Source organism: Cercospora kikuchii (assembly GCF_019650295.1).
Source record: "Cercospora kikuchii DNA, contig_00002, whole genome shotgun sequence".
Taxonomy (NCBI): domain Eukaryota; kingdom Fungi; phylum Ascomycota; class Dothideomycetes; order Mycosphaerellales; family Mycosphaerellaceae; genus Cercospora; species Cercospora kikuchii.
Genome location: NW_025408583.1, coordinates 5,431,330 through 5,449,916, shown reverse-complemented (window position 1 = coordinate 5,449,916; position 18,587 = coordinate 5,431,330). Strand labels below are relative to the sequence as shown.

Below are 18,587 nucleotides of genomic sequence, written 5' to 3'. Positions count from 1 at the left end.
AGCAGACTGCAGCACCTGAGTGCTAGGCTGGTGATCGATTCCAGTATCATCGGGCCAGGACAGTCCGACCGTGTGTGTGACTCGGCCATCCAGTGCACATGCCTGCTATGCACTTGATCTCTCTTCGGGTCTTCATAAAGTCGAGTCGCCCTCGAGATGGCTGCCGCTTCAACACAAGCCACTATCGACTCCTCCAACACTATCAAACTCGAACCATGAAGACGCAATACTGGTGTACACTCTTGGTGTCATCCCTTCTTCCGATTTCCGCCCTAGCCAAGGAGCCCCCACTCAATAAAGTCTTTCATGTTGATCTACGAGATCCTTCCAAGTACCCTAGCTCTTGTCTTCCAGTCGCCGACAAGCTCAAAACCATATGGACACAGATTCACGAGACGATGGAGTATACCGTGAAGAGCTTGAAGGCTGAGGAGTACAACAAGCCTAAGAACATCCGAACACGAAGGCTGCTGAGTGCCTATTTTGGTATCCTGTTCAAGGTAGTTTCGGATCGAGATGGCTACGACTACTCTGAGGCAGACGCAGCAAGGGAGCCTATCCTGAGCTCTGAGAACGAAAAGCTCTATGTGAAGCGTAAGACTCTGATCCCATGGTCTTTCGTGTCTATTTGCTGATTTGCAAGATCTATAGAGAACTTCAATGACCTCCACAAGATCATCAACAAAGAACGATCGAAGGACTCGAGCAAGCCCAAGATCATGTGCGGTGCTCAGTCCCTGGAGTGGCAACGCGCAGATGACTACGTCAAGGACAAAAAGGGTAAACCAATTCCGAAAGATCCCAAGAACCCTAAGGGTGAGAAGTGGAAGTTGAAGGAGTGGGAGGTTAAGCATGAACGGCCATTCGGTAAGAAACCACGCTCTTCACTCCCAGAATGAGGCAGTACAGTACTAACGATCGGTGTAGACACCAACTGGTACTTTTGGTACACCTTCGGCACGGAAATCGGTTACATTGTAGTCACTCATAATGGCTATCCACCAGCTTCAGGAGTCAATGCACCATGGAAGCTTGATCCGAGAACGGGAAAGCCATCGCCTTGTGCTGAGGGCAAGGCCGGCACAACACTTACGTCTTTGGTGAGAGACAAAGATGATGAATCTGCGCCCTGGGCTGATCCAGACTGGGTGATACTTTGTCCGGACAGTTTCACGACTCGTCAATTGACACTTCCATCGTCCGCGCCCTCGGAAGGAGCAGGTCTCAATACCATGGACATCGCAGCTCTCACCTTCTTTCACGAATTATTTCATGTCGCCAACATAGACATGTTCGATGAAGATCTCATTATCCCACTCCCTGGCAAGCCCTTGACGGAGAAGACGCATTTCATGAAAGGCGTAGGTCCCGGCTTAGGAGCAAGATCATGTATGGTGCTCTCGAAATACGAAATGGCCAAACCAGCAAACGCATGGGACGACCCGTTAACGACAGAAAATGCCGAGAGCTATGCCTGGATGGCTCATACATTGTGGCTCTCGAAGAAATACGATCGCGACTTCTCGACTGGCGTGTGTAGGAAAGACTCGATCGGAACCTCTACTCAGGTTGCGCAATCTACCAGGAAGGCACGGAGCACTAAGTCAAGACGAAGTGTGCCGACGGAAGTGTGAACATCAACATGATCCAGATGTTGCTTCTGACAGAGTCCTGGCTCGCGCAGCTCTTGGACGGCGAGCACATGTTCGGGCTTCCCTACCACTCATCTTGCTTTCTGGCTATTGCGATGCTTTCAGATGTCCGGACCATCTGATCTCAAACGAGCAAAAGACTTTCATACAATGTATATCATCCGACAGCATGATCTCGACAGCCGATCGCAACGAGAGCTTCATCCGAGTCGATGATTTGGATGCGGCTATTTGCTCTTGATGTATGAAGCTAGGGCGACATGTAGACTCGAATTCGCCACAAAGGCAGACTTGTTCTCTACTTTTGCATGCTACTATGACTCTACATTCGATATTATGCAGTGCCTCTTATCTCTCAGCGTTCCAGTCATCAGTGCCCGATCGAGCCTGTGGCAGAAGGAATTTCCTTTCCTTGCTCTCATCGCAAGGCCTAAGCGCAAAAAAAAAAAAAGGTAGAACAACCCACAGCCAAGGAACTCACTGCTCTCAGATCGTTTATTCATCCACTCATCCACTCATGACAGACATGTATATCCTACTCCATCTTCTCGCTACCCATTTCGAGTTCACTCTTTGGAGGCCTGTTCGCCAGCATGAACATACCCCAAAAGGGTACTCGCCAATCAAAACTCCTCCCCAGTCAAATCCTCCCAAATCTCCATAACGACCTCGTCCCTGATAGCCTTACTCGCTTTTCCAGCAACTTTACTCCCCTTCATGACCTTCGGAAGCCGATTGCCTGCAGTTAGACTGGCCTGTAACGCCGTCCTCTTCTTCGTGGGACTTCTCCCATCTTTCACAGGACTGCTCCTCTGGCTCCTCACTGGACTTCCCCTCTTCCTCGGAGACTTCCCCACCACCCCACCACCAACCTCCCCCTTCTCCTCATCAACCTGCACCAAACTCGCCGCAACCTGCGTCGAAAAATCAAAAGCGTGCAACCCGTCCGCTCCATCCGGCAACTCCATTCCCCAACCCCTCTCATCCATGATTCCCAGCATTTTCGCCAATAACTCATTCCTCTCCAACGTCTTCCTCCCTCCCAGAATAACAAGTTTACTCCTCGCGCGTGTAAGAGCAACATTGACTCTTCTCCAATCCTTCAACAAATCGCCCACAATCCCATGCTCATTCGATCGGACCATACTCAATATGACGATCTCCTTGTCACGGCCTTGATACCGGTCCGCAGAATCGATCTCTACAGTAGGTGGGATACCAGCGCGCCGGTAAAGTTGCCGCATAAGAGCCAACTGAGAGCGGTAGAGAGTGATAACGCCGATGTCAGAAGGCGGGACGCCAAGTGCCAGGAAGGACAGAACAAGCTGTGCGGAAAGAGTCGCCTCGAGCAGATTGGTGATTTTACCACCACTGGAGAGCGTCTCGAGCGCAGTCTTGCCGAGCGGATCAGTGTTAGCAAAGACGACTTTGTTTTCGGGAGCAGTGGCTCGCGTCAACCAGCAAGCGTTGTCTGTGGTGATGCAAGCAGACTGTGGTCCGTGGTAGATTTGTAGTCCATCAGAGTTTCGCAATTGTAGAGTTCTCTTCGCAACGTCCTCATTGCCACAGCGCAATTTCCCATTGTAGATGAGCTCATTCGAAAGCGACATGATCTCTTCGCACATTCGATACTGTCTTCCAAGAGCTGCCACAGCATTTGGCTGAGCCTCGCTGAGCTGACGGAAGAGGGAGACATCGAGACCACCCTCGAGAGCAAGTTTGTTCTGAACAAGAGGTGGGAGCTGGTAATGATCGCCAACCAGTACAAATTTCCTCGCGTGCAGGAGAGGTCCAAGTATAGTGGGCAAGGTAATTTGTGATGCTTCGTCGACAATACAAACGTCGAACGACCGTCGATGAAAGAGAGCATGATTCGTGCCCATGCAGGTGGTTGCCACAATTTGAGTGCCCATATACGCAGCATCGACTTCATCGATCGTCTTGCGAGGCGTAGCAGCCAGCTGGCAGAACTCCTGCACTTGCGGGTTGATCTTTGCCGGAACTCCCAATCGCAGTATCGATTCCGGAGGTGCGATGTCCTTGATCTTGAGCAAAATGTTGTCGACAGCAGTATGCGTGAAAGATGTCAGCAGAATGGACTTCTGCTCTGCCAGCAGCGCTCGTATGATATGAGCGATCGTCGTGGTCTTTCCCGTGCCAGGCATACCAAGTATCAGAGCGTAGTCGTTCGCAGCTAGCACTCGAGAGACTGCAGATCGCTGGTCTTCGTTCATCTGTCCCAGCTGAGTCGGCTCGAATTGGCCATGCAGAGCTGGCGTGGATGTGAAAGTCGGCTCAGCATTGAAGACGAGCTGATCTCGGAGCTTGTTGACAATCGGAGTGTTGTCCATCAGCGCAACGAGGTTGTTTCGCACGAGCGCCAAGCCGTTGCTGAACTCGTCCTTGTCGATGCGGTAGAGAATGGGCTCCAGGCTCTGTGCAGCGGTGGACTCGCCACCCACAGTCATGGTGCCTTGGAATGCCTGATTCTCCATCTCGTCAAACTCTTCCAGTCGTCGACGAGCTTCGCCTAGCTTGCGATCGACTGCTACTGTGATCTCTGATCTGCTGATAGCGACAACATAACCGTTCGCCAGCGCCCATTGGCCCTGCTCAGAGGATACAACAATCGGTTCCCCTAGCGTCAGCTGGCTACCTTCCGTAAAAGAAGTTCCAGGCGTGGACTGCGCCCTAGCAAAGACGTAGGCGAAGCGATTGATCTTGCCTCCGCTACCTTCGACACCATCAACCTGGGTGGCAGTGCTAGAAGCGGTGATGTCTTTTATGATGTGAAGATGGCCAAAGCATCGCCCAGCAGCTTCGCGCTCCGTGGATGACATTGTCCATAGCTCCTTCCTGAATCGTGCTTGATCGCTTTCTTCCAGAGTCAACAGCTTATCCCATTTCGAGAACCACTTTTTCAGCGTAGTACTCCTGGCAAGGTCTTTGCTTTGCAGCATGAGGTGGCCCATGGCTTCTTGCCATGTCAAGCTGTGGTTCTTCTTGTTGTCGTCGACCATGCCAGCGGAGTCCGCATTTCCGTTCTCAACCAGAGCGTGATAGCTGAAGCAGCTCTGCTGTGCATAGCATCTGCCGCACTTGTAAGGGTTCCGAAGCATCGATGGCAAACCAGATTCCGGGGCCATCTGTGACGGGGCTGGAGCACTTCCTTCCTCATCATGATGTGGGTGTCTAGCTCGGAATATGTAAGCTGCCAGTCGGTTCCGCTGCTGTATCATTTGCTTTATCTCGTTCAGCGGTGGTGCGATCCGGGACGTGGAGGAGCTCTCCAGGTAGTAGAGAATTCCAGCTTCGACGCTCACATCGTATCGATCAGACATGAGAAGGGTGTAAAGCGCCGTTTGAGCGCGGTGAGCGGCACTCTGAGTTGTCCGTCCCGTCTTGACTTCGAAGGGCACAATCAGGTTCTGGAGATCCGGAGCGCCAGGTCTGCTGACAATGGTCGTCTGCACTGTGGCATCCACGTTCCCTTTCAGGCCATATTGCGGTGACCAGACATGCTCTTCAATGGCGATGAGCTTACTGATGCTCATGAGCACCTTTTCGCCCTGCTTGTCGTCGACCTGTGCCGCAGCGCTCGGCTCAGGCTGCACAAAGATTCCCGCCCAGGCAGTGATCTCGCCCATTTTCGCCTTGACCTCCTCGGCCGCAAGATTGGTATCCCGCATGCCAAGCTCCCACAGCCCCTCGACATGTGCTTGAATCGTTCGGTCGACCAATTCGGCTAAGAACCTTTCGGACCACTCATTCGCGGAGAGAGCTTGCTGAAAGATTTCGTGCAAGATCTTGCCGTACACCATAGCCTTGCTTCCTTCACTTGTTGCCTTGATTCGATCTTGCAACACGGCTTTGCGAATGCAATCGAATGAGTCGGCGACAGTCGTTGCTGAAAGCATGTGATCTGGGTGCACAATCAAGAGCGGACTGTGCTCATCATCGGATATGATGATCTGTCCCGGTGGGCTCGCGGGCTTGTTCAAGAGAGTACGACGCCTGATATGTGCTACGTGAACGATCGCCTTCGGGGCCACGGGCGTTGTACTCCATGATCCGCGAAGTGTGATGGCTGTGGGAATGCGTCTGCATTCGTCGTTTGTGAGGAGAACGAGTTCCTCGCAATTCCGACCGTTGTCATCAGTGTAATGTCCATTCACGACTTGCTTCACAAAGTAACGTTGCATAGTCGGACGATGGTGATCCGTCTGGCATGTGCTACTTGCCGAGCAGTGTGACTTTCGGGGGCTTCGCTGGTGGCCTTTTCGTGGACTTCGTCTTCGTGGTGATATCTACTTTGACATAAGCTACATACGCTCGAACACATCATCCTCTGAATCGGTGACTGACCTGCATTGCCTGTGTAGCACTTAATTCCGCCTGGACAAAGGAGTCTTCGTCAATGCCGCCATCGCCAAATTCGTCATCATCATCGATCGTAATAGTGGTTGGCCCTTGTTGAGCCGGTCGTCCAGGTGCATTGATCAGTGCAGGTTCTGGCGCTTTGTGGGTATTCTTTCTCGGAGACACTCTTCGAGTTGGTGGTTTCTGCGAGCACAGCTCATCAATGTCATCGACGGTGAGATCGAAATCGTCATCGCCGAATTCATCATCGTCCACGACTCGTGGAGCCGCAGGTTTAACGATCTGAGGCACTTTCGGTTGACTCGGCGGCCGGATGATCGATGGACGCTTGTAAGCAGGCAAAGGAGCTTTGCTCTGAAGCGAATATGTGGGCGCTGCACCGGGATTGAGCGGATCGCCTGCTTGCCTCGAGGCATCAAACCGAATTCCTCCAGAGAGTGTAGGGCGCAGGGTTTGCATAGGCGGACGAGGCATTGGTAGAACTGGACGTCGTGCTGGGAGCGGGCTGGTGGCCTGCACTTTGGGCGCAAAGTCACCGGTGTCTGGCAACGGGCTCGAGCTCGAAGGCAGATCGACAGTCGCAGGGTGAGGCGCCTCTCTCCTAGCTTGCTCCAGCTTTTGCGTGGCGAGAGATTCTTGCAGCTTCTGCACCATGGTGGCCACTCTGCTTTTGCCACCGGACTCAACGGCCGTCTGATCCTGCCAGACATTGATACTCGTCTTGCCCGCACCAGTTCGCTGCCGCTTATTCTTGCTGCTAGGCCAGTCATTGCCGGTACTGGCCCATCGCCGAAGTCCTCCGCCTTTCACCGGTGTCTCCAGTGGTCGCGGCGAGGCCTGAAATATGAATGTGGTCTCGGATGCCTTCGACTGTTCGCCACTCGGCCTTCCACTCGCGTACCGCTGCCACAAGTCTGCTGCCGGATCAGCGGCAGGTGTTCGTCCGACTGAGTTCTGGTGTGCTGCCTGTGTTGAAACACCATGTGCTTGCGAGGAGGAACCCGGGCAAGACGGAGAAGAGCTCTTCGCTCGTTTCCGTTTCCTGCGATTTGGCGTAAGCAGCTCCGAAGAGCTATTTGGTATCCAGCCAATCTGTTCCTCCGGAGAACGCAGCACTTCCTCATCTTTCTTAACCTCGTCACAGTCTCCGATCAGATCCTCCAATGGCAATCGAGCGCCTGGTGTGCACGGAAATGAATTCGATTGTTCCAGCTTCGGCGTACTGTGCATACTGCTGCCTTTTCTCGACCCATTGCCGCTTCCCTGCTCGCTCTTTGCAGCCTCCGTTTTCTGTTCCTTCGGTTCCGATGCAGCAAAAGAAAATGCTTTTAGCTTCGTTTTCGCCTCCACTGTCGCTGGGATCGCCGCTTTCGGTGGGATATTTGCAGGTGCGTCGAGTAGCGGTGTTCGGTCGTGTTGCCCGCGGTTCCAGTAGCCATGTCGCTGTTCCATGCGTCGTCAGTCTACGGCGATCAGAAGGAGAGCACGAGATGTCGTTGTGTGCCTACCTTCCCGTGATCTTTCTCAAAAAAGCCAGTGGTGGCATGAGCCATGGCGCGGCTTATCTATGTATAGTCGTGACGGTCGTTGTGCATCGCTCGAACGCTTCAAAATGCAGATGGTGGGCGGCGATATGGATGGCGAGCGTGTTGTTGACGCCGAGTGTGGAGAACGCGTCGAAGGACGCGACGAGATTTAGTGCCTGAGGCGTGATGCCAAGACTTCTGAGGTTCATCCTTCTCCACCTTCTCCATCATCTTCATCCTATTCAATCACAGATCCAACCTTCTTCAAGGCAGAAATGAAATGCTGTTTCTATCATTTCCACTTCACACTGTATTTGACCATGGATTCATTTCTGTTCCAGCGTCACCTATCAAAGTCTCGACTCCCGTGACGCAAGACGTCCCAGTCTTACAAAACGCGAGCTATTCCCCAAAGGCATACAACGAAGATTTGCCAGTCGAAGCGCATTCTTAGTACCGAAAACCTGACTTCAAGCTCTCAAGCCAAATTCAGACCTTCAGGGTTCCTCTCTTTGCGGACGTGCAGGCACACTTCATGTCGGGAACATGCATTTGCGAGTGGAAGCACTGATGCTCGTTGTTTGTGGCAAGCGTTTGGACGCATGAATTGATTTGTGCCTAGCAACCAAGGAGTTGCTTGCATCTCAGAGTCATTTCGTTGCTTCATGCGCATCCAACAAACTTTCTCATGTTCTTATACCGATTCTTGCGCATGAAGCTAACTAGATGGAAAATACTGACTGTCTCCTTCTTGCTACGCAAAATTACTTGTGATTCTGGACGATGATGATCACATGGGCATGGGATTTGGCGGTTCACGAAAACTGTAAGTGATGGATGAAGCAAGTTCCGATTTTCAGCTAACTCGGATAGGATCAGGCACCTCAGTCGCAAGCTATACTCTTTCGATTGCGGAGCTGCATGTGAAAATCAGAGAGCACCCCGTGGAAACTTTTGCAAGTGACCTGCTTTTCTCAGAGGTCACACCTTTCCATGTGGCTCGGCGTCGCTGGTCATGTGAAAGACAGGCCAATTTTGCCAGGAGGGACACGATACTCTCGCATCTCAGCTATGTCTCGAGCCGTTTAAAGTTATGCTTTTCAGGACAATGTTTCTACCACCTTTCCATTCGACGGCCTCAAAAGCCTGTCCTCAATCGCTGAAACCTTTTTCAACGATAAATACTACAGCACTCCCCGACCAAATGCAGCTCTCAAAGCTCACAAGATCGCCTTTCAGAAGCCGACAGATCCGCTTCGTTTTCAGGAGACACGTGAAGCACGCCACATTCACCTTAGATTCACCTCTTTCAGACTATATTCACATCCTTCGACTTCACTCATTACAGGCAACCACCATTGCCAGCAGCATATAAGCCACCAAGAATCCTGAACTTCTATACGCAACTCACACTTCGACCACACATAACGGACGACCTTCGATCAACCTCTCACCCCTACTTCAAGCCTTCCTTACATCAAAATGTCTGCCAACATGAGCTTTCTCCCTCTCCTGGACTCGAGCCGCGACAAGGAGACACGAAACGAAGCCGAGATCGCAGCGACCCTATCGAAAGAGGCGTTGAGAGAGGAGCTGGACCGCCGTCAACAACATGAGGCCACTCTGACCTGGTCCGAAGAGCCCGCGACCCCTTCTGGAGCCTGGGCATTCCCAACAGAGGCCTCTCTTGGCGAGATGGCTGTCTCATGTGCATCTCTCGCCGCCACCGGTGAGCGTCGGGTCGGACTATGCGCAGCCTACATCAAAGGAGGCAACAATGAGGAGGCCGAGGTCCAGTCTCTCAAGAACAAGGTCGAAGGGGTCGTCAACAACCTCTCTAAGATAACAGAAGCCTCGCACAGAGTTATGCGCCCGACTCTCTACACCGATGCCGGCTTCGATGCTCTGACGGCAGAATTTGGGGCACTTTTGACAGCGTTGAAGGAGCAGAAGAGGCCACTGCAAGCCGATGTTGAGGGTGCTATCCCGTACAGCGCTCGACCAAACGAGCCTCTTCCAGAGACAGATATGATTATAATCGATGCTGTCGAGAGTGTGGCCGAAATGATCGATACGATCACCTCTTGTCTCTCCGAAACGTCGCATTCCTCAGCCAACGAGTCGACCCTCGCCATCGATCTGGAAGGCGTAAGCCTGGGCCGAGAAGGCGATATTTCAATCCTCCAGATCTTTCTCGCTCCCCAGAAGACCTGCTTCCTGGTCGACATTTTCACCCTGAAGAGCTCAGCCTTCAACACACCTGGCAGAGTCTCGCAAACCACAACTCTCACCTCCCTCCTCGAAGCTCCAGAGATCAAAAAACTCCTCTTCGATTGCCAAACCGACAACGAGGCCCTCTCCCATCTCTACGGTATCCATATGCGTGGAGTCGCCGACGTTCAACTCATGTACTCCGCAACTCGAACAGAGATGCGGCAAAGGTCAAAACTGTTCGCTCTCAGCGTGGTGACACAACACTGCGCCAAGTTATCCGACTCTGACAAAGAAAATTTCCACTCCATCAACAACTGGGGCATGGCAGCTTTGGTCATCGGAGGCAAAACAACAGAGTACTACATGCACGAGCAAATCATGAACGCTCTGGTACTCAACGAAGAACCAGACATGGAAGACGCATGGAATGATTTCAAAGTGCGAGTAGATTATGTGCGAAAGAAGGAGGGATATGCGCAGTGTAACGAGCGACCACTCAACTCCCTCGCTCAGAAATACTGCGCGCAAGACGTAACGCTCTTGGGGAGAATCTGGAAGTATTGCACCGAACACGAAACCTGTAATGAAGAGTGGGAGGGAAGAGTTGCGAAAGAGACGCAGAGCAGGCTCGACATGGCTGACCTTCCTGCATCGACGTTTTCTTCTATGACGAGAGACGACTGGACAAAAGCTCCAGAAGGATGGGCAGAGATTCATCAAACCAGTCGATTCACAGGGAAAGTCATGAAGAAAGGAAAAGGAAAGTCCAAAGCAAAGAAGGCAGCCGATGAGTCCTGGTAGAGCAAGGTCGCAGACGAGAAGGACAGAGAGATTTAGAGTATTCGAACATCGAAATTGGTTGACACAAAAACCCTTTGCGTTGCGATTGATAGAATTACATGCTTCAGATCTGAAAAAAGTAGTAGAAACACCCCGCTGCTTAGAACTCCTCAATAGAGTCGCAACTTAGCAGCGCAGAGATTCGCAACGCTTCCGACAAAAAATGCAATGCCCCCCGTCGAAGTTGCTTGATGAAGTGAGTCAAAGTACCGCTTGCTGACTGTCCAAGTTGTTGCTTGACGCTTGCTTCCTCCATCACCGCTTACATCAAAGCGCAATCGGTGTAGTAAGGGCCCTTCTTGCCCTGAAGAACGCAATCGGTGTAATAAGGACCCTTCTTGCCCTGCAGAACGCAATCGGTGTAGTAAGGACCCTTCTTGCCCTGGAGGACGCAGTCGGTGTAGTATGGGCCAGACTTGCCCTTCTTCTCAGCGAACATTTCGGTGGTGGCGAACATCTTGTTGGTTGGTGGGTTGGTTGGGTTGGTTTGTTGGTGTTGGTGACTGGCTAGCTAGTTGTCGGAGTGAGTGACTGGTGGTGAGTGAGGGGATGAGATTTGGAGGGATGCGGTCGGGATTTATATGGGGGCATTGCTGGTTCTGAGAACAATGGTTCGGCGGTAGGAATTGTGTTGCTGTTCGCGGCCGCCGAGCACATGTCTAAGGGCGGTGGAGATTGTGGGCGTGATATCTTAGTATTGTAGTTTGGGCCCAGATGTAGTTGGTCGAACAAAGGGAAATTTCTGGGTAGTTCACCTGCGCACATTTTCCATTGTTCTCTTGCAATGAATTGTTCGCTTGCACAATCAGAGCGCATGGCTTGGCTACGTCCTCGTGAACAGCAAAGCTGGCTGTGCAATCGCGGCTAGAACTGCACTTGGAGAACCTGCGCGGCCTGTGCCCAATGCATGACTCCAGAGTGTCCCCAATCCGGACTGTGAGCGGAAATGAGCGAGGTGGTAACAAGGGATCACCTGCTTCGGTGCACGATGAGCGATTTTGTTCTTCTCGGCCAAGCTTGAGGCTGTGCTCGTCCCCGCAAGCTCGACTGCGAAAGTGTGAGATTAGCCAGACTTAGCTTGCAACAGACAGGCTTGTCCCTCGTCTTGTGGTCGATGCTAAGCCAGAGTGCGGTGGATTTGCTTGGCGAGATGTCACTGCTGCATGTCCGCTCGTCGTGCCGCCATAGCAATTCGCGCCAACAGTTGGAGGTGAATGAAAATGCCTCATAGCAATAGCTGCCCTGGTACAAACGCCTTGGGACGAGCTAAGCGCCCATATTGTGTCCTCAGCTTGCTGCGAGCTGTACTCCACCTGTAGGAGCAGCTTGGTTGCGAGGACAAGTGTGCTTGGCCTTCATGTGTGATCTCGCTGCGCATCAGTGGATCGCGCTCGGCGGTAAATCATTGCTCGGCGTCATGTGAGGCCTCATTGCTTCTCTGCGGTTTTCGTTGCGGCGGGAGAGGTGGTGGTGGGGTGCAGAGGAGAGGCAAATAGAGTTCATTGGATGCCGAACGTGCTGCGAGAAGTGTGCTGCCAAGACCAATGATGGCATGGGCAGAGCTCGCCTGCTCCACTTTGCGAACTGCAGCCATTGACAGCGAGCTATGGCTTTGCGGCCAGAGGTAAAAGTATGTATACACCACTTCCCTTCCCCGAGAAAAGCTGTTTTGGAGCTCCATCTCACGCACAGCCATGTCAGGCCCCATCACCGTCCGCAACCTGACCGCCCAGCCGCTCACCATCAAGCTGGTCGAGCGATATGACAACCCCGGCTCACGTCGTGCCTCCGTCGATCGGCGGGCCTCTGTAGAAAATGCCAGACCCGTCGACAATTTCCGCCGCAAGTCCAGTGCTGGCCTGGGAGCCTTGACGAAGAACCTCACAAGTTTGATGAGCAATGTCACCGGCGGTGGAGAAAGTCATCCGCCTACAAGAGCAGAGCTGCCAGAAAAGGCCGAAAGCTTTGCCCATAACGACGTGGATGTTCGTTTGGAGCCATTCAGCACCACCAAGACCGATATCAAAGTCGCCGAGCGGGATGCCAACGACATCGTCCGTCTGACACTCGAAGGCGAAATGGGCGGCAGGTGGCGCGTCGAAGTCCCCACAAGAACAACCCTCACCGAAAAACTCACCCCTTTGACACCCGACCCCAAACACGACTACCGCGCCTTATACCTCCAACAATCCGCCTTCGTCGCCATCGTCGAAGACTACAACCCCAAATCCTGGATGAAAGAATTCCACGACGACACCTCCCTCGCCGCCCTCTCCATCCCGGGAACCCACAACTCCCCTACCCACTACAAAGCCCTCCCCTCCGTCCGCTGCCAAGCCGTCTCCCCACGCGAACAACTCGACAACGGCATCCGCTTCTTCGACATTCGCGTGCAACCACAAAACGTCGACGACAGCAAAAACGACGAACTCAATCTCGTCCACGGCGTCTTCCCCATCTCCCTCACCGGCCCCAAAAAATTCCGCGACCTCCTCAACACCGTCCGCGAATTCCTCAAAGAAAACCCCTCCGAAACCGTAATCTTCTCTCTCAAACGCGAAGGCTCCGGTGAAGCAACCGATCAACAACTTTCGCAAATTTTACGAGATCATTATACTGGCTCCGCCAACACCGAAGCGCAAAATAAATGGTACACCAACCCCAAAGTCCCCAAACTCGGCGAAGTCCGCGGAAAAATCATCATCATGCGCCGCTTCGCCCTCTCCGATCGCGTGAAATCCGAATGGCAAGGCAGAGGTTGGGGCTTAAACGCCGAAAATTGGGCTTATAATACCCCAGATTGCACGTACGGAGACGTCCGCGTGCAAGATTTCTGCGAAGTGCTCGAAACGGAAAACATCGATAAGAAAATCGGTTTATGTTGCGAACATTTCGAACGTGCGGCGGAAGTCGTTTGTCCTGTACCGGGTGTCACGACGGACAGCACGAATCCTGTACCAGCGGGACCGCTTTATGTGAATTTCTTGAGTGCGAGTAATTTTTGGAAAGTCGGGTGTTGGCCGGATAAGATAGCGGCGAAATTGAATCCTGCTGTGACAAATTTCCTGGTGGAGAGGCATGATATTGGGGATAAGGGAGCGGACGGAGCGGGAGAGAAAGTACAAGGTGATGGCGGTGTGGGGATTGTGGTTTGTGATTGGGTGGGGAAGGATGGGGATTGGGATTTGATTCGAGCCATTGTGACGATGAATAGTAAGTTGTTGAAGCAGCAGAGGGGGATTGGGTGGAAGTAGATCTTTTGGTGGAGGGATGGGACAAGAGATGGAGATGAAATCTGATGTGACCATGATACCACGCATGACATGAAATGTACAGACGATCGTTTAGAACGCGCTTGAATTTTCGGTTACGTACTCAACGGCAGTCTGTGGAAGTTTGCGTTGCTGTGATCAGCTGCAGCAGTGCATACTGCACACCTTGCATCCTCCGAAATGATCGCAATGATGGTATACCGCAAGAATACTGAGCAGTACGTTACTGCCAGCTGAGCTTCGTAGCGAAGACCTGCCAAGCTATGCAGCTCAGCGTCTCATCAAGTAGTCCGCAAAGCTCTGCGCCCTCATTGGGTCCTCATTACCTAGAGGTTGGCGAGTCGAAGCAGCGCGGCGCAGTCCTGGATTGCCATCGGCATTTGCGGCAGTAGTGGAAATGTTGGCTGCGGTGACTGTCTTTGGAACCGATTTGGCGTCAGGAAGCCTGCTGGCGTTGCGCTCTGACCCCTCGAATTCACGAAAGGCCTTCCCCGGATGCAAGAGCTTTTCCAAGTCCTTCGCGCGCTGTTCGCGAAACTTTTCATTCGAAGAGGCCAACTGCTCCCGCTTCTGTCGAGCCTCTGTAGCATCCGCGCGGGCTCTGTCAGCTTCCTCGAGCGCCTTTCTAGCCTTCTCGCGGGCCTTGGCCGCCTCATTGAGTGCCTTGCCAGCTTCTTCGTGAGCCTTCTGAGCTTGTCTGCTGATGTCCATCAAAGGCTCGAAGTTTCGAACGCTCTCCTCGTTGACTTTTGTGGTTGCACTGACCTGCTTCTTGTGGTCATCTTGAAGTTGCGCGATCTGACCGTGAAGGACAGCCTGCGCCGCAACGGCATTTTGCAACTCAGAAGACGAGCCGTCGAGTAGCATACCAATCTGTTTGTCCTGAAGATCAAGCTTATCTACGAGCTTCAGCAGCGTAGATCCGGTCTCCTTGTCCTTATTTCCAACAGCCTCCAAACCGAGGTCGAACTGATTCAAGCGCTCGTTGATATGGCTGAACTTGTCGAAGATCTCATGTAGCTGAGAAATGACCGGCTTAGGGAACTCCGAATTCGGCTCTCCTACCACTTCAATAAGTCTCAGAAGTGTAGACGCGACGTCCTTGTGCTCGTCATCAATGACCTTCCGCTCCACGCGGAGTTGATTGACTCGCTTATCGACGATCTGTTTGATCTCATCACAGACGAGGTGCTGAGTAGAAGCAAGTTCAGACGATCGGGAGTCCTGCTTGTTCTCCAGTTCTTCGATACGCTTCTGGAGCCCTGACACCATCTCCACGTGCTTCGCGTCGACTTCGTGCAACTGAGCAGCAGATGCACCACTTTGAGAGGCCTGCTTGCTCTCCAGTTCCTCAATGCGTTGCTGAACCTTGAACATTACCACCTCCTGATCTCTGTCGGATTTCCGACCAGACTCCATTTGCTGCACTCCCTGGTCTACAACGTGGCCAAGCTTATCGTACAGCGTGTTTAGCTTAGCAGCAGTGGCTTCCGGCATCTGAGGGGTCTGCTTGTTCTCCAGCTCTTCGATACGCTTGAGAAGTGCTGACTCGGTGTCTGCGTGCTTGCTCTCAAGCAGCTTCAAAGCGGCCTCGACCTTCTGCAATTTCTTGGTGGCATCATTTTCCTTTTCGGCCGGGAGCTCGTCAGACGAAGCGCCATAGGCGATGTTCTGCAACTTGTCCACGACGGCAATGGCTTTGGAGCGAACAGAAAATGGGAGGAACTTGACGCAGTCTCCCAAGAAGTCGAGCTCTCGCTTCTCAATACCCGGTCCGATCTCCTTTCGAGGCTGGAACTGAGCGACCAAGGCCAAAGGCTTATTCCATACGAACTCGTGTGACACCTTGTTGTACCAGTGTTGGCGTCCATCACTGTTGATGTGCTCGCTCCAAGAATCAGTTTCTGCAGCGGTCTCTTCGCTCTCGAAATCGTAGGTGTTGCCAGCCTTGCACTGCTCGACGCGCCACTTGTAGTACGTGTGATATGTGTTGGTTGATTCGAGAAAGGAAACGATGTCTGTGCCTTGGTTCTTGCTGCGCACCACTTCCTCAAACTTTGGTCCCGAGCGAGCAACATATCTCGCTACCTTCTCAATCTTCTTCCTTAGATCTCCAGTCGCAAAAGTCATGGCATCACGCCTCACCAGGCGGCTGCCGCTGCTATTGGTGTTGTCATCATTGCGCACCGGTCTAGGTACACAACGATACTTGTCCTGAGTGGCGGAAGACTCTGGGCGAGCGGGGCCTGAATAGCCTAGGAGGTTCGAAACTTCGAGCCAGCGCTGAATGTCTTCGCTGGTCCCCTCATTGATGATCCGAGGAACGTTGCGAAATGGCACGAACTGATAGACAGGCTTGCGCGGGGCGTCGCTCAAATTGTGGTAAGCGGAGTTGGGCTGAACTTGGACTTTCGAACCCTCAGCCGGGGCGCTGATGGCATGAACCTCTTCTTGCTCAGGTGTGTGTTCAGGAGTGAAGTTGACCTCAGACCCGTTGCTGGAGGTCTCAGAGCTCCAGCCATCATCTTCACCGGTGTTGAAAGCATCCTTGCCTGAAGCGAGTGGCAGCTCGCGTGATGTTGGCAGATTCTTTCCTGGAGCGAAGTCGGTGAAGCCGTTAGCCTGGGAGTTGCCCATGGTAGACTGCTCGAGAACGAAGGGGCCAGCAAAGTCTGGAAGCATTTGGTTCTTGTTGTAAGGCATGGGGTTCGACTGCGGCGAAGGCAACTCGATATCGGCAAAGGCATTCGGCTGCCATCCCGCTGGTCTGTCGTGCTCGAGGTCACGGCCACCGTACCAATCGTCACGTCCGCGTGCGAAGCCTGGCCATTGTGAGTTCGGCTGGATCTGTGGCATGCCGGTGAGATAGGCGCCGCCTTGGGAGCCAGTAATCTTCTTAACCTCCTCATTCAATGCACGCAGGCGCTCTGGCAAATTTCCCGGTTCGGCGGGGTATTTGGCGGCCATCTGTGTAGCATCGTGACACAAGTCTTTGGCTTGCTTCTGCTGCTTGCTTGCTGTCTGGACTTCTTCACTCTCCGGCGCCGTCTCCGCTGTCTTGCCTGTTTTTATCGGCAGCAAGCCATAGCGAGGGCATTTGGGAATCGTGCACACGGGGTCGATGCCGTACCAGAACCGCTGGGGGTGCTCTGGCGGGCACGGAAGATCCTGTCGAGTCTTGTCAGCGACATTGGTCGGTGCACTCGAGTTGACGTCTCGATAATCTTACCATTGTGCAGGGGCTGCGCTGTGCGCGCGAGTGTGGAAGAGGTTGTATTGACAGTGTGCGAGTGTACAGAGGATGATTGTTGTGTACACAGTCGAGTTGATGTTGGTGTGTTGTTTTGAAAGTGCTCGGGGCAAGAAAGGCTGCAAGAGCTGTGCGACTTTATTTGCTTGTGACACGATGTGCGCGTTGCCTACCGTTCACCCTTCACCTTGCGTTCATTTTCACGTGCAGGAAGGCAAGAACGACAGAAGACAAATCAGGGGAACCACGCAAAACTCTGAGCACTTATCTGTGTTTACTTACTGAACAAGGCAACTCGGCCTCTATGTGCCTCCTTGAGCGCTGCCGCCAGTGCGTGGCTGAGCATCTTGCTGGTGCCAAATGAGATTTGGCTGCAAATGAATTGCGTTCTGCGATGTCGCACAATCACATTACTCTCTCCCGGGGGTACACGCATCTCTCCCATTCTTGATCACATGCGTCCATACTTGCAAGACGGCGAACTATGCGGACGCGCAGGATCGAGAAGTCGTCAGACGTGCCTTCGAAGGGGCCAGCGCGGCGCACTGTAACGATGTTAGGCTCGGCCTGTTGGCAATCACGGTCAAGCATACCTTGTTGGTCGTCACCCTTGCTGCGATTGAGCATGTCGTACAGTTCGTAGAGCCTCTCCCGAGTTTCCGTCATATCAATCTCGCGGAAGTCTTTCTCTCGCCTCTCGATCTTGTTCTGGAACTCGCGGAATTGATCCTAATGCATCGGGTCAGCTTCGAACGGGCATTTTCTGTCCTCGATGTAGAACGTACCAGTGCTCTCATGATTCTCTTGTGCTCCTTGCCAGGATCAGTGCTGTTGTTTCCGGAGCCGTCACTGGCAACTGATTTTGGCCGAGCCTCAAGCGACAGCACGCGACGCTGCAAGTCTTGCGCAGTGCAGGAGGCAGCGAAGCGGACTTCTGCTTGCTCAGTCTCCACTTCTTGGGCCTTGAGGCGTCCTTCGAGATCGGTCAGGCGGTGGTCGTGTCGTACCAGAACTTCAGCCATCACCTTGAAGGGTGGCGCGTCTGGTGTTGCTGGCGCGACTGGCTCGTGGTCGGAGTGCGGCTCGACAGAGTCTGGTCTCGCAACGACAGCGTAAGAGTCGTGCGATGAGTCTCGGCCAGATTGCTGAGTGAAAGATGCGTCAGTGAGGTCTTTGATCGTCGCCTCCTGCCTCTCACAACGCAGGTGCAGAGCATCATTCTCGGCTACGAGCTCATCGTTCTGCGCTCTGAGTTTCTTGATGGTTTGGAGCAGGCGCTCCTCTGTTGGTGAGAGGTCGCCCTCCATGACTGCGATATTGTTGTGGTGGTGAGCTGCTGTTGCGTGCGAAGTCAGTCGACTGAGGTAGAAGCTTGGCTCATGCAACACGCAGCAACCCACTACAAACGCGGCTGCACGTCTCGATGACGAGGTTAACAAGAACAACGCACTTG

The 18,587-nt window shown here is 53.0% G+C and overlaps 7 protein-coding genes across 7 annotated transcripts; 3 read left to right on the top strand and 4 right to left on the bottom strand.

The window, feature by feature from the left end:
* Positions 1 to 215: 215 nt before the first annotated feature.
* On the top strand, positions 216 to 1,634 carry CKM354_000435800 (uncharacterized protein; the record flags this gene model as incomplete). The annotated part of the gene is made up of 3 exons (XM_044799593.1): positions 216 to 594; positions 652 to 867; positions 928 to 1,634. The coding sequence occupies 3 exons, from the start codon at positions 216 to 218 to the stop codon at positions 1,632 to 1,634; spliced, it is 1,302 nt and encodes a 433-aa protein (XP_044655528.1).
* Positions 1,635 to 2,275: 641 nt separating this feature from the next.
* On the bottom strand, positions 2,276 to 7,585 carry CKM354_000435700 (bifunctional ATP-dependent DNA helicase/ssDNA endodeoxyribonuclease DNA2; the record flags this gene model as incomplete). Its single annotated transcript, XM_044799592.1, has 3 exons — positions 2,276 to 5,959; positions 6,018 to 7,475; positions 7,541 to 7,585. 3 exons carry the CDS (start codon positions 7,583 to 7,585, stop codon positions 2,276 to 2,278), a joined length of 5,187 nt encoding a protein of 1,728 aa, XP_044655527.1.
* A 1,467-nt stretch (positions 7,586 to 9,052) lies between these two features.
* CKM354_000435600 (uncharacterized protein) lies at positions 9,053 to 10,573 on the top strand (the record flags this gene model as incomplete). The annotated part of the gene is made up of 1 exon (XM_044799591.1): positions 9,053 to 10,573. One exon carries the CDS (start codon positions 9,053 to 9,055, stop codon positions 10,571 to 10,573), a length of 1,521 nt encoding a protein of 506 aa, XP_044655526.1.
* Positions 10,574 to 10,813: 240 nt separating this feature from the next.
* Positions 10,814 to 11,069, bottom strand: CKM354_000435500 (uncharacterized protein; the record flags this gene model as incomplete). The annotated part of the gene is made up of 2 exons (XM_044799590.1): positions 10,814 to 10,832; positions 10,879 to 11,069. 2 exons carry the CDS (start codon positions 11,067 to 11,069, stop codon positions 10,814 to 10,816), a joined length of 210 nt encoding a protein of 69 aa, XP_044655525.1.
* Positions 11,070 to 12,306: 1,237 nt separating this feature from the next.
* Positions 12,307 to 13,866, top strand: CKM354_000435400 (uncharacterized protein; the record flags this gene model as incomplete). Its single annotated transcript, XM_044799589.1, has 1 exon — positions 12,307 to 13,866. The coding sequence occupies one exon, from the start codon at positions 12,307 to 12,309 to the stop codon at positions 13,864 to 13,866; it is 1,560 nt and encodes a 519-aa protein (XP_044655524.1).
* Positions 13,867 to 14,154: 288 nt separating this feature from the next.
* On the bottom strand, positions 14,155 to 17,116 carry CKM354_000435300 (uncharacterized protein; the record flags this gene model as incomplete). The annotated part of the gene is made up of 2 exons (XM_044799588.1): positions 14,155 to 17,052; positions 17,114 to 17,116. 2 exons carry the CDS (start codon positions 17,114 to 17,116, stop codon positions 14,155 to 14,157), a joined length of 2,901 nt encoding a protein of 966 aa, XP_044655523.1.
* Positions 17,117 to 17,539: 423 nt separating this feature from the next.
* CKM354_000435200 (uncharacterized protein) lies at positions 17,540 to 18,441 on the bottom strand (the record flags this gene model as incomplete). The annotated part of the gene is made up of 3 exons (XM_044799587.1): positions 17,540 to 17,679; positions 17,728 to 17,863; positions 17,920 to 18,441. 3 exons carry the CDS (start codon positions 18,439 to 18,441, stop codon positions 17,540 to 17,542), a joined length of 798 nt encoding a protein of 265 aa, XP_044655522.1.
* Between the last annotated feature and the right edge of the window lie 146 nt (positions 18,442 to 18,587).